Source organism: Balaenoptera musculus, chromosome 15 (genome assembly GCF_009873245.2).
Source record: "Balaenoptera musculus isolate JJ_BM4_2016_0621 chromosome 15, mBalMus1.pri.v3, whole genome shotgun sequence".
Taxonomy (NCBI): Eukaryota; Metazoa; Chordata; class Mammalia; order Artiodactyla; family Balaenopteridae; genus Balaenoptera; species Balaenoptera musculus.
In genome coordinates, this window is record NC_045799.1 from 32,537,787 (window position 1) to 32,550,928 (window position 13,142).

At 38.5% G+C, this 13,142-nt stretch overlaps 1 protein-coding gene across 2 annotated transcripts in view; it reads right to left on the reverse strand.

Annotated features, from left to right (window-relative positions):
• Nucleotides 1-669: 669 nt before the first annotated feature.
• Nucleotides 670-13,142, reverse strand: part of GPCPD1 (glycerophosphocholine phosphodiesterase 1) — a 62,851-nt gene continuing 50,378 nt past the window's right edge. For both annotated transcript variants that reach the window (XM_036825356.1, XM_036825357.1), the window contains one exon: nucleotides 670-4,056. In XM_036825356.1, the coding sequence (XP_036681251.1) occupies nucleotides 3,867-4,056 (190 nt within the window). In that variant the 3' untranslated portion in view covers nucleotides 670-3,866. The remainder of the gene's footprint in view (nucleotides 4,057-13,142) is intronic.

Consider the following 13,142-nt stretch of genomic DNA (forward strand, 5'->3'; position numbering starts at 1 on the left):
CTCTCTTACTTTTTAAACATTTCACATCCATTTCTCTAACTATATAAACCCACTAAGAGATATTTCAACAAATTTTCACTCATGAACACCAAATACAGTATTTCTAATATTCATACTTTGCTTTCTACCCCAAAAAGCACATGATCCAAACCTAAAACATAAAGGAGTAAATCACTTGTATCCAAATCTCAATTAACAGGACTCCACTGTCAACCTAGCGTACCAAACCAGGAATAATGTGAAAAACAAAATGCAGTCAAGATGTGAAGAGAGAGTCAAGGCACAAAGGACAATGATGGTCCCTCAGGACTCATGAAACAGCACCCCCCACAGGTCACGCAAGTTCTATCCGAGGCAGTACCTGCTTCACTTAAGGGCCACCAGCTGCAGGATTTAGGTGTATTGCCCTAGAAAGGGACAAGGCCTGGGGGAAAACTGTACCTTATCTGCCATCTATTCCCGTGACTGTCCCCATTCAGCATGGAGTAGAAATTGGTTGTGGTAACCCCTTAACTATGTGACCCCAAGAAACGGGTGGAGTGAGAACTCCATGTGTAAACATGCCAACATACATGCACATGCAAGCACACACACTCCAGACAACACGGCCACGTACACCGTACGAAAACGTATGTATGTTGTGAAACAATCTGAGTTAGGAAACTAGGATTGTATTCACCACCATTTATTTATCTAGTTCATAACTAAGTATAGAACACTATGGTAGTGCTAGAAATGCAAAGAAGTCCTTGCCCTTAAGGGGCTTACAATCTTATTAGGGAAATATAACAGGCACATAAAAAGTGGGACTACAAGAAAGCATATGCTAAAGAATGCCACAAAAATTCAGAAGGCAGCGTCGTATAAGAACACGGGTTTAGGAGTCACAAAGCCCAGTTCTAGTCCCAACCCGGTAAGTCAGTTAACTTGTCTGGGTTTATAACCCAGGCTGAAAAAAAAAAGTGGTAAGATTTAGAGGCTGTCTGTACTTGTTTGCATCATGAGCTGAGGAATGTTTTTTGGAAGAGGTGGCACCTGAGCTGAATGCAGAAGGAAGACAAGGAAAGCGGTGCTGAGGTAGGCCTAAGCATGGGCTTCAGAGGGAAGAAAGACGAGTGTCACAAGGAGCAATGGGAGTGAAGTCACGGGTGGCTGTGGCTCCCCTCAGGCACCACTGACACAGCAATGAGCTGTATTCCTCACATTTACATCCAGTCGGTTACAGTACGTAATTCCGGACAGTGGAAAATATCAGAGAACAATGGCAGCATTTTATCAAACATTTCACTCAGTTTCCAGAAAATATAAAATAATTTAACATTATACCTCTACATTTAAAACTGACATCAATAAACTGTTCCAACTGCCAAATGTAAACCAATTCAAACTTTACATTCTTGGTAAACATAACTAAATCTCTTAATTCAAAAAGACATTTGATATAAATTATCCCCAAAATTCCAAAGTTTAGTTTCTACTATGTTCCATGCACTGTGGAAATAAAAATTTGTAAGACAAAGTCCCTGCCCCTGAAGAGCCTGCAGCCTGGTGAGACAAACCTCAACTATGTCTACCTAAAATGTACTATGGTACATGGCATGATCAAGGAATGAACATTGGGCCATGGAGTAGAAAAGGTGGATTCATCCCTTCTTAAGTTTTGGCAAGGGTGCAGCAGAGAGAGGTCAATGAATGGCTTAAGGAGAAATGAGTTTGGCAGGGAGAAAGTATCAAGGAAAAAGAAGGCTTCCAGGCAGAGGTCACATGGCTACAGACAGGAAGTAGTGTAGGAATATGGCGTGGCTAGGGCCTAGCACAGGTACAGTGTAGCTGGAGCAGAGTATACGGGGCAATAGCTAGTAATATGGAAGCCAGGACCTAGTCCTATAAAAATGAGAGCCACTGCTTGCTATGAGTTAATCATCCACTAACCCTGGTGTTTATAAGGTCAGGAAGAGACAGGAAAGAAACTGAGCAGTGAGGTTTTGTCCTTGTCATAAGCAATGTTGTAAGCTCTTCTCAGCAAATTACACAGTTCAGGAAACTGACCCCCACATCACTTCCTTTCCTGTTCTTTCATGATCTGCAGGTCTTCAAAATGGAGCTGGAACTGGAAAGGCACAGGGGAGGAGCAAACAAACACGACTTGAAATACACATATGGCTAATCAAGTTACGGTAAGGTAATGGTAATTGTACTGTACCAGGTCTGCAGATCAAGAAAAGTAATTCTTTTTCAGGAGTTTTCTAAAAGTGCCTAATTCACACCAAGTGTTGGAAAATCTCATTCAACGTGAGAAAAGTATATAAAACCCCTGCAGAAGACTCCATTTCCTAAACTATTTTCCATTAAATATCAGTGTTACAAACACAATACCATAGGCTTTTAAAGCCTATCTTCACACAATTAAGATCTGACCAAAGCTGCATTGCTTGGCTTAAAAAAATAAAAAGATACAAATATATAATCCAAGTTTCAGGTTCTCAGCTACTACCAAATCATGTCAATACATGAATAAACTGCCTAGTGAGGAACATGCAATAAAAGGTAAATGCAAATAAGCCATCCTTTCATGGTAGACACTAAATTCCAATTTCTCGTAATAATATAGAACCAATGCTACAAAAGTAACACCTTCTTGAAATTTCATTTTATAATGAAGAAAATAAATCTGTGTATTTTATTCAACATTCATTCATAAGTTACAGTTATGCCAAAACAATCTGCTTCTAATGAAAGAAACCTTGGTATAATCCTAACAACATGCATATACATTTAATAGAATGTTCTGCATTTCTAAATAAATTACATGCATGATATTCATAAACCAATAAAGAATACCAATATAAGAATTCAGGACATTTATTTCTCTGCACAGAGATTTAACTACTGTACAACACACACACAAAACAAATCCACAAAGCAACGGTGTGTAATAGGTAGTGAGAGACACTTAAGCATATTTAAAATGCCTACAAATAGGCTTTTTTTTTCTTTTTTTTTTAGGCAACAAATTATTTTTCAGTCCTTGACACCTTCTCACACTCACCTAGCACCACAGATGCAAGGACTTACAGTAAACGTGTACTATCTCATGCTTAAAACAAAAAGCATGCATTCAACAGAATTTATACATTATCATCTACTGTACTAAGTCCTCAATCCATACTTCCAATATTTTATACATTAAGTTACCCTGCAGCTTTTTGAAATTTTAATATTTATGCAAAACAACTTTTGAAAGATTTATAAAACAAGTTTTCAAGGATCACCTCTAGGCTATTTACACAGGCATTGGTTTGGTTAAGTGGGGAAATGGCAGCAGCCTCAAGGTTCATACTGAATGAAAATGGTGTGAATGTCAATTCATGTGAAAAATACACAGATGGCACAAAGGTTTGTGCAGTTGGAATCACCAGTGCAAATGCATGCATTTGAGGTACTTATTTTTCCCATGGTCAGGTATAATTATGCATAGTCATATTCCTTGAGTGCTAAATATTTCAGACCTGATCAAATGAAAAGCTGTAATAAGTGTAAATATGAGATATTTGTATAGTTAATTTCAAAGTGTTATGTTTTTAATGAATATTTGTTTAACATTATAACTTACATATTTAGTTTAAAATATTTACCAACCAATAAATTTTTTCATTGTAAAGAGACTGACTGGTAATTATACCTGGCCAAGTGATTTAAATAGAATACTTGAAATTCTAGCAAGAACTGTAGTGAAATATTAAAATACTTCATTATTGCTTCACTGGACTGAAAACCTAAAAGGCATAGATAAACAATGCTCAGTGATGAAAAGTGAATATCCAGAACAGCGATGCATGCCCTGAATGGTCTCCGCCCAATAAACACTAAGCATTCTCCACATTATCTATGCCGTTGGCATCCACATGGATGTCAGGCTCCCCACAAAAAGACGAGGGGACAAAGCGGCTAACAGTGGGACACAAACAGCTCTTAAGCTCTGGCAATTCTTGCTTCAGACGTTCCAACTGCTCCACTTGGAATATATTTGGCTGTTCAGGCATCCAATCATATATCCTGTGATGAAAAAAACACAAAACATAAAATAGGGTAATTTTATGGTTTACTTAGGACAGGTCTGACTTAACCTTTTCAGAAGAATTTGCTTACCGAATGCCTAGAACACCTATACTACAGAGTCCTTTTATTTTTTCTTTAAAAGATATAAGCATCAGTTCTATTCAAAAATATTTCTCTTCTCCCAGTCTTTCCAATAATCCTGAATAGCAGCACTGTCTTTTGTACCCCTGAAGCAAAAGAGCTGATTATAAATTGATAGAATATGAAATCTGTAGCTTATTAGTGATTCTTCAAGTATCTTCTCTCCAAGTTAATCAATCAGCAATGCCTCATTTGACAGATGGAAAGTTACTACACGGTAGAGCTGGAATTCATACCCAGTTCTGACTTCAAAGCACTAAAGATCAAGATGAAAAGGACTGCTCGGGACTTCCCTGGAAGTCCCAGTGGTTAACATTCCAAGCTTCCGGATTGGTTCAACATGGTGGAGTAGAAGGACATGCGCTCACTCTCTCTTGCGACAGCACCAGAAGCACAACTAACTGCTGAACAATTCTCAACAGGAAGACACTGGAACTCACCAAAAAAGACACCCCAAAGCCAAGGAGAAGCTGCAATGAGATGGTAGGAAGGGCTCAATCACAATGAAATCAAATCCCTGGGTGGGCGACTCACAAACTGAACAGTTACACCACAGAAGTCCACCCACTGGAGTGAAGGTTCTGAGCCCCACGTCAGGCTTCCCAACCTGGGGGTCTGGCAACAGGAGAAGGAATACCCTGAGAATCAGAATTTGAAGGCCAGCGGGATTTGACTGCAGGACTTCAACATGACTGGGGGAAACAGAGACTCCACTCTTGGAGGGCACACACAAAGTAGTGTGCGCACAAGGACCCAGGGGAAACTAGCAGTGACCCCACAGGAGACTGAATCAGACCCACCTGCTAGAGTTGGAGGGTCTCCTGCAGAGGCGGGGGGGGGCGGCTGTGGCTCACCACGGGGACAGGATACTGGGAGCAGAAGTTCTGGGAAGTACTCATTGGTGTGAGCCCTCACGGAGCCCACAATTAGCCGCACCAAAGAGCCTGTAGGCTCCAGTGCTGGGTTGACTCAGGCCGAACAACCAACAGAGAGGGAACTCAGCCCCACCCATCAGCAAACAAGCGGATTAAAGTTTTACTGAGCTCTGCCCACCAGAGTAAAACCCAGCTCACCAGTCCCTCCCATCAGGAAGCTTGCACAAGCCTCTTAGACAGCCTCACCCACAAGAGGGCAGACAGCAGAAGCAAGAAGAACTACAATCCTGCAGCCTACGGAAGGAAAACCACTGTCAAAGAAAGACAGACAAAATGAAAAGGCAGAGGACTATGTCCCAGTTGAAGGAACAAGATAAAACCCCCAAAAAACAATTAATCGAAGTGGAGATAGGCAACTGTCCAGAAAAAGAATTCAGAATAATGATAGTGAAGATGATCCAGGACCTCGGAAAAAGAATGGAGGCAAAGATTGAGAAGATGCAAGAAATATTTAACAAAGACCTAGAAGAATTAAAGAAAAAACAAACAGAGATGAATACAGTAACTGAAATGAAAAATACACTAGAAGGAATCAATAGCAGAATAACTGAGGCAGAAGAACGGATAAGTGACCTAGAAGACAGAAGGGTGGAATTCACTGCCGCGGAAAAGAATAAAGAAAAAAGAATGAGAAGAAATGAAGACAGCCTAAGAGATCTCTGGGACAACATTAAACACACCAACATTCTTATTATAGGGGTCCCAGAAGGAGAAGAGAGAGAGAAAGGACCCAAGAAAATACTTGAAGAGATTAGAGTCGAAAACTTCCCTAACATGAGAAAGGAAATAGCCTCCCAAGTCCAGGAAGCAGAGAGTCCCAGGCAGGATAAACCCAAGGAGAAACATGCCGAGACACATAGTAATCAAACTGACAAAAATTAAAGACAAAGAAAAATTATTAAAAGCAACAAGGGAAAACTGACAAATAACATACAAGGGAACTCCCATAAGGTTAACAGCTGATTTCTCAGCAGAAACTCTGGACGCCAGAAGGGAGTGCCATGATATGTTTCAAGTGATAAAAGCGAAGAACCTACAAGCAAGATTACCCAGCAAGGATCTAATTCAGATTCAACAGAGAAATCAAAAGCTTTACAGACAAGCAAAAGCTAAGAGAATTCAGCACCACCAAACCAGATCTACAAAAAAGGCTAAAGGAACTTCTCTAAGTGGGAAACACAAGAGAAGAAAAGGACCTACAAAAACAAACCCATAACAATTAAGAAAATGGTAATAGGAACATACATATTGATAATTACCTTAAATGTAAATGGATTAAATGCTCCAAGCAAAAGACACAGGCTTGCTGGATGGATACAAAAACAAGACCCATATATATGCTGCCTACAAGAGACGCACTTCAGACCTAGGGACACATACAGACTGAAAGTGAGGGGATGGAAAAAGATATTCCATGCAAATGGAAATAAAAAGAAAGGTGGAGTAGCAATACTCATATCAGATAAAATAGACTTTAAAATAAAGAATGTTACAAGAGACAAGGAAGGACACTACATAATGATCAAGGGATCAATCCAAGAAGAAGATATAACAATTATAAATATATATGCACCCAACATAGGAGCACCTCAATACATAAGGCAACTGCTAACAGCTATAAAAGAGGAAATCGACAGTAACACAGTAATAGTGGGGGACTTTAACACCTCACTTACACCAATGGATAGATCATCCAGACAGAAAATTAATAAAGAAACACCACAGACCAGACAGATTTAACTGATATTTATAGGACATTCCATTTGAAAACAGCAGATTACACTTTCACTTCAAGTGCACATGGAACATTCTAAAGGATAGATCACATCTTCGGTCACAAATCACACCTTGGTAAATTTAAGAAAATTGAAATCGTATCAAGCATCTTTTCTGACCACAACGCTGAGATTAGAAATCAATTAGAGGGAAAAATATGTAAAAACCATAAACACACAGAGGCTAAATACTAGTAAATAACCAAGAGATCACTGAAGAAATCAAAGAAGAAATCAAAAAATACTTAGAGACAAATGAAAACAAAAACACGACGATCCAAAACCTATGGGACGCAGCAAAAGCAGTTCTAAGAGGGAAGTTTATAGCAACACATCCTACCTCAAGAAACAAGAAAAATCTCAAATAAACAATCTAACCTTATACCTAAAGGAACTAGAGAAAGAACAAACAAAACCCAGAGTTAGTAGAAGGAAAGAAATCATTAAGATCAGAGCAGAAATAAATGAAATAGAAACAAAACAATAGCAAAGATTAATAAAACTAAAAGCTGGTTCTTTGAGAAGATAAACAAACTTGATAAACCTTTAGCCAGATTCATTAAGGGGAGAGGACTCAAATCAATAAAATTAGAAATGAAAAAGGAGAAGTTACAACGGACACCACAGAAATACAAAGCACCATGAGACTACTTACTACAAACAACTATATGCCAATAAAACTGACAACCTGGAAGAAATGGACAAATTCTTAGAAAGGTATAACCTTCTAAGACTGAACCAGGAAGAAATAGAAAATATGAACAGACCAATCACAAGTAATGAAATTCAAACTGTGATTTAAAATCTTCCAAGAAACACAAGTCGAGGACCACACAGCTTCACCAGTGAATTCTATCAAACATTTAGAGAAGAGCTAACACCTATCCTTCTCAAACTCTTCCAAAAAACTGCAGAGGAACACTCCCAATCTCATTCTACGAGGCCACCATCACCCTGATACCAAAACCAGACAAAGGTACTACAAAAAAAGAAAATTACAGACCAATATCACTGATGAATATAGATGCAAAAATCCTCAACAAAATACTAGCAAACAGAATCCAACAACACATTAAAAGGATCATACACCATGACCAAATGGGATTTATCCCAGGGATGCAAGGATTCTTCAATATATGCAAATCAATCAATGTGATACACCATATTAACAAATTGAAGGAGAAAAACCATATGATCATCTCAATAGATGCAGAAAAAGCTTTTGACAAAATTCAACACCCATTTATGATAAAAACTCTCCAGAAAGTGAGCATAGAGGGAACCTACCTCAACATAATAAAGGCCATATATGACAAACCCACAGCAAACATCATTCTTAATGGTGAAAAACTGAAAGCATCTCCTCTAAGATCAGGAAGAAGACAAGGATGTCCACTCTTGTTACTTTTATTCAACATAGTTTTGGAATTCCTAGCCATGGAAATCAGAGAAGAAAACGAAATAAAAGGAATACAAATTGGAAAAGAAGTAAAACTGTCACTGTTTGCAGGTAACATGATACTATACACAGAAAATCCTAAAGATGTCACCAGAAAACTATCGGGGCTAATCAATGAATTTGTTAAAGTAGCAGGATCCAAAATTAATGTATAGAAATCTGTTGCATTCCTATACACCAATGATGAAAAATCAGAAAGAGAAATTAAGGAAACAATCCCATTCACCACTGCAACAAAAAGAATAAAATACCTAGGAATAAATCTACCTAAGGAGGCAAAAGACCTATACTCAGAGAACTATATGACACTGATGAAAGAAATCAAAGACAACACAAACAGATGGAGAGATATACAATGTTCTTGGATTGGAAGAATCAATATTGTGAGAATGAGTATACTACCCAAAGAAATCCACAGATTCAGTACAATCCCTACGAAATTACCAATGGCATTTTCTACAGAACTAGAACAAAAAATCTTAAAATCTGTATGGAGACACAAAAGACCCCGAATAGCCAAAGCAACCTTGAGGGAAAAAAATGGAGCTGGAGGAATCAGACACCCTGACTTCAGACTATACTACAAAGCTACAGTAATCAAGACAAAATGGTACTGGCACAAAAACAGAAATATAGATCAATGGAACAGGATAGAAAGCCCAGAGATAAACCCACACACCTATGGTCAACTAATCTATGACAAAGGAGGCAAGGATATACAATGGAGAAAAGACAGTCCCTTCAATAAGTGGTGCTGGGAAAACTGGACAGCTGCATGTAAAAGAATGAAATTAGAACAGTCCCTAACACCATACACAAAAATAAACTGAAAATGGAATAAAGACCTAAATGTAAGGCCAGACACTATCAAACTCTTAAAGGAAAACATAGGCAGAACACTCTATGACATAAATCACAGCAAGACCCTTTTTGACCCACCTCCTAGAGAAATGGAAATAAAAACAAAATAAACAAATGGGACTTAATGAAACTGCAAAGCTTTTGCACAGCAAAGGAAACCAGAAACAAGACAAAGAAACAACCCTCAGAATGGGAGAAAATATTTGCAAATGAAGCAACTGACAAAGGATTAATCTCCAAAATTTACAAGCAGCTCATGCAGCTCAATATCAAAAAAACAAACAACCCAATCCAAAAATGGGCAGAAGACTTAAACAGACATTTCTCCAAAGAAGATATACAGATTGCCAACAAACACACGAAAGGATGCGCAACGTGACTAATAATTAGAGAAATGCAAATCAAAACTACAATGAGGTATCACCTCACACCAGTCAGAATGGTCATCATCAAAAAATCTACAAACAATAAATGCTGGAGAGGGTGTGGAGAAAAGGGAACCCTCTTGCACTGTTGGTGGGAATGTAAATTGATACAGCCACTATGGAGAACAGTATGGAGGTTCCTTAAAAAAACTAAAAATAGAATTACCATATGACCCAGCAATCCCACTACTGGGCATATACCCAGAGAAAACCATAATTCAAAAAGAAACATGCACCCCAATGTTCATTGCAGCTCTATGTACAATAGCCAGGACATGGACGCAACCTAAGTGTCCATCAACAGATAAATGGGTAAAGAAGATGTGGCACATATATATAATGGAATATTAATCAGACATAAAAAGGAACGAAATTGGGTCATTTGTAGAGACGTGGATGGACCTTGAGACTGTCATACAGAGTGAAGTTAAGTCAGAAAGAGAAAAACAAATATCGTATATTAATGCATATATGTGAAATCTAGAAAAATGGTACAGATGAACCTGTTTGCAGGGCAGAAATAGAGACACAGATGTAGAGGACAAACGTATGGACACCAAGGGGGGAAAGCGGGGTGGAGGGGGGTGAATTGGTAGATTGGGATTTACATATATTCACTAATATGTATAAAATAGATAACTAATAAGGAAATAAATAAATAAAATACCTACCCCCCCACCCAAAAAGACTCCAAGCTTCCACTGCAGTGGGCACGGGTTTCATCCTTGGTCAGGCAACTAAGACCCTGCATGCCATGTGGCGCCACCAAAAAAATAATAATAAAATAAAGTAAAATAAAATAAAGGACTGCTCACCAGTGTGAAAATTATCCTAAAGCTATGCAGTACTGGCAGATGTACCTAGAGTTGAGAGTCCAGAAAAAGCCCCAAGTGACAATGGCAGCGCTAGCATTGCCTATCAGCAGAGAAAGGAAGGTCTTTCATGCTTTAAATGTGAAAGCCAGACAATTTATGTGAGGCACTAACTCTTTATGACCTCACAGTAGGGAAGAATTTCTTAAACAAGAGTTTTAAAGTATTGATTCTATTAAGTATTTGACTATTCTAACATAAAGACTTTCTGTTAAAGATATACATAAGAGAATGAAAAGTGACCTCTGGGTCAAGGTATCAGACGGAACAAAAGCATCTACGTTCACCCCCTATATTCTGTTAAAAATAAAATGAAGGTATTAAAAGAAAATTCACTGAACATGAAAAGAACCAAAGAGACAGTACAACAGAATTTTGGAAGCTAGAAAACAGATGGATTAAGTAATAACAAAGTGTTTCAGTTAGCAGAATGGATAGGCCAAACCACAAGCCAGTAGTTGACAAAATGAAAAGGGTGAGTTAAAAGCAGCCCCGAACTTCTGTAGAACCTCGGGGGGAAGGAAGGGGCTCAAAGAGGGAGGACAGGATGAAGCTTGAGCAGCAGCAAGTGGTTCCCTTCCTCTTACTCCCTGCTGCGGAGGCTGCTCTTACCCCACTTGGTTGAGGTTTATTTCCAGAATTAAACAGGAAATCTGGAATGGAGGACAAGACCAGGTTAGAGAGTTTGGGGTATTTTATAAAATGGCCATCAGCATCAGGGATATTAGAGATGGTACAAATACAACACATGCTAAATACAGAGACATGCCCTCCTTCCCCCATCTCTCTTCTCACACTTGACTCCAAGAAACCAGACCTGTATCCTCTAAGCAGAATTTATTAAAGCATCTTCTACAAGGAATCTGACCAGTCAAAAAGCAAAGTTTTTTAATCTACTGACAGATGTATGACCAAACAGGTCACCCAGATCACCCCATAGTAAAATCCCATAAGCCCTATTCACACGCTCAGAGCTTCCAACAAGCTTTTTAGATCTTAATTCCTTATCGTAAGAAGCAGCCAAGAATTTCTAAATATCTGAGGAAAGCTTCTAACAGGTAAAATAGTAAGCAAAAGAAATTTTTTTTTAAAAAAGTTCCTTAATGCCTTCAGACAAATAGTACTTTCATCAAATGAGAACAGGATTTTTTAACTATATATAGAAAAAAAGAGAATCCAGAGAAAAAAAGACAGTTCTTGAAAATTAAAAACACAATAGCAGATATGAAAAACTCAATAGGATGAGTGAAAGATAAGGTTGAGGAAATCTTTGAAAGTGGAAAAGACAAAGATAGAAAATATGAGAAAAGATAAGAATTTTAAGTCTTGTCCAAGAGTGTATAATATACAACAAAAGGATTCTATAAAGAAAAAAAAAACAAACTCAGAAAAATGGAAGAAATAAAAATCAAAGAAATAATTCACTAACTATTTCACATCTTCAAGGACATGTATCAGTAGACTAAAAGGGCTGCCAAGTGTCCAGCACGATGGGTAAAACCAGACCCACAAGACCATCTCTATGAAAGTTTAGAACACTGGGGACAAAAGAGAAAACTCTCCAAACTTCCAGAGAAGAAACAAAGAAATCACATGTGAGGGAGTAAGAATCAACATGGTTTCACATTCCTTAACAGCACAATGGAATTGTGAAGACGATGGAGAAATGCTTTTAAAAGTCTAAAGGAAATGATTTCTAACATGGAATTTTATGCCTGGCCACAATACTTCCAGACATGCAAGACCTCAAAAACATTTACTCTCCATCCTTTCTCAAGAAGATACTGAAGGATGTGTTCCATAAAAATGACAGTAAAGCAAGAGAGAAAAAGACTTGGACTAAAGGAAACAGAAGGTCTGACACAAGAACTGTAGCTCAGCACGGCAGCTGTGCCCAAAGAAGTCAAACAATATGTACCGGAGGAGCCTGCATGGGTGGGCACGTATGCTCAGGGCTATCACTCCAGGAGGGCCCCTGCCCATCCTACCAGCTATGAAACCTACGGACAGAGTGCCCTGAGCCATTTAACATGTGTTGATTCAGTGTCCACTCTACCTGACAGATTTACTATGGGTGGCCTACTCCTGAGAACTGGTAGGAGGCTCCAATGAGCACAGAACAGCCCACTCCATGTACCCATAGTCCTGCTGTACTTCCAATGCCTGACCCACGGATGGATGCCTTGTCATGCTGAACTAGAGACCTAGTGGGTCACAAAATCAGTTCAGAAAGTTAAGAAAAGCATTGAAATAGGTGTGAGCCAGTGGCACAATCATTTAAAAAGCACACACATATAAATAAAATATTCAAGGGGCATTATCTTTTTAATTTAGTTTCAGGTACACACTTGTAGATATACATATCTATGTGTGCACTGGGCTACAATGTGAAATGCATTTCTAACTGGTTTTGGGGTCAAAAGGTTTAAGTCATTGCCCTAAAGAAACTTATACACATACCATAGGAGACCTGGTCAACGATGTTTACAGCAAACACTGTAATAGCAAAAACCTGGCAACCACCTCAGTGTTCTCCAATAGTAGAATAAATTGTGGTAGAATCATACAGCCATGAAGATGAATAAATTACAGCTAAACATAACAAATGGATTGAT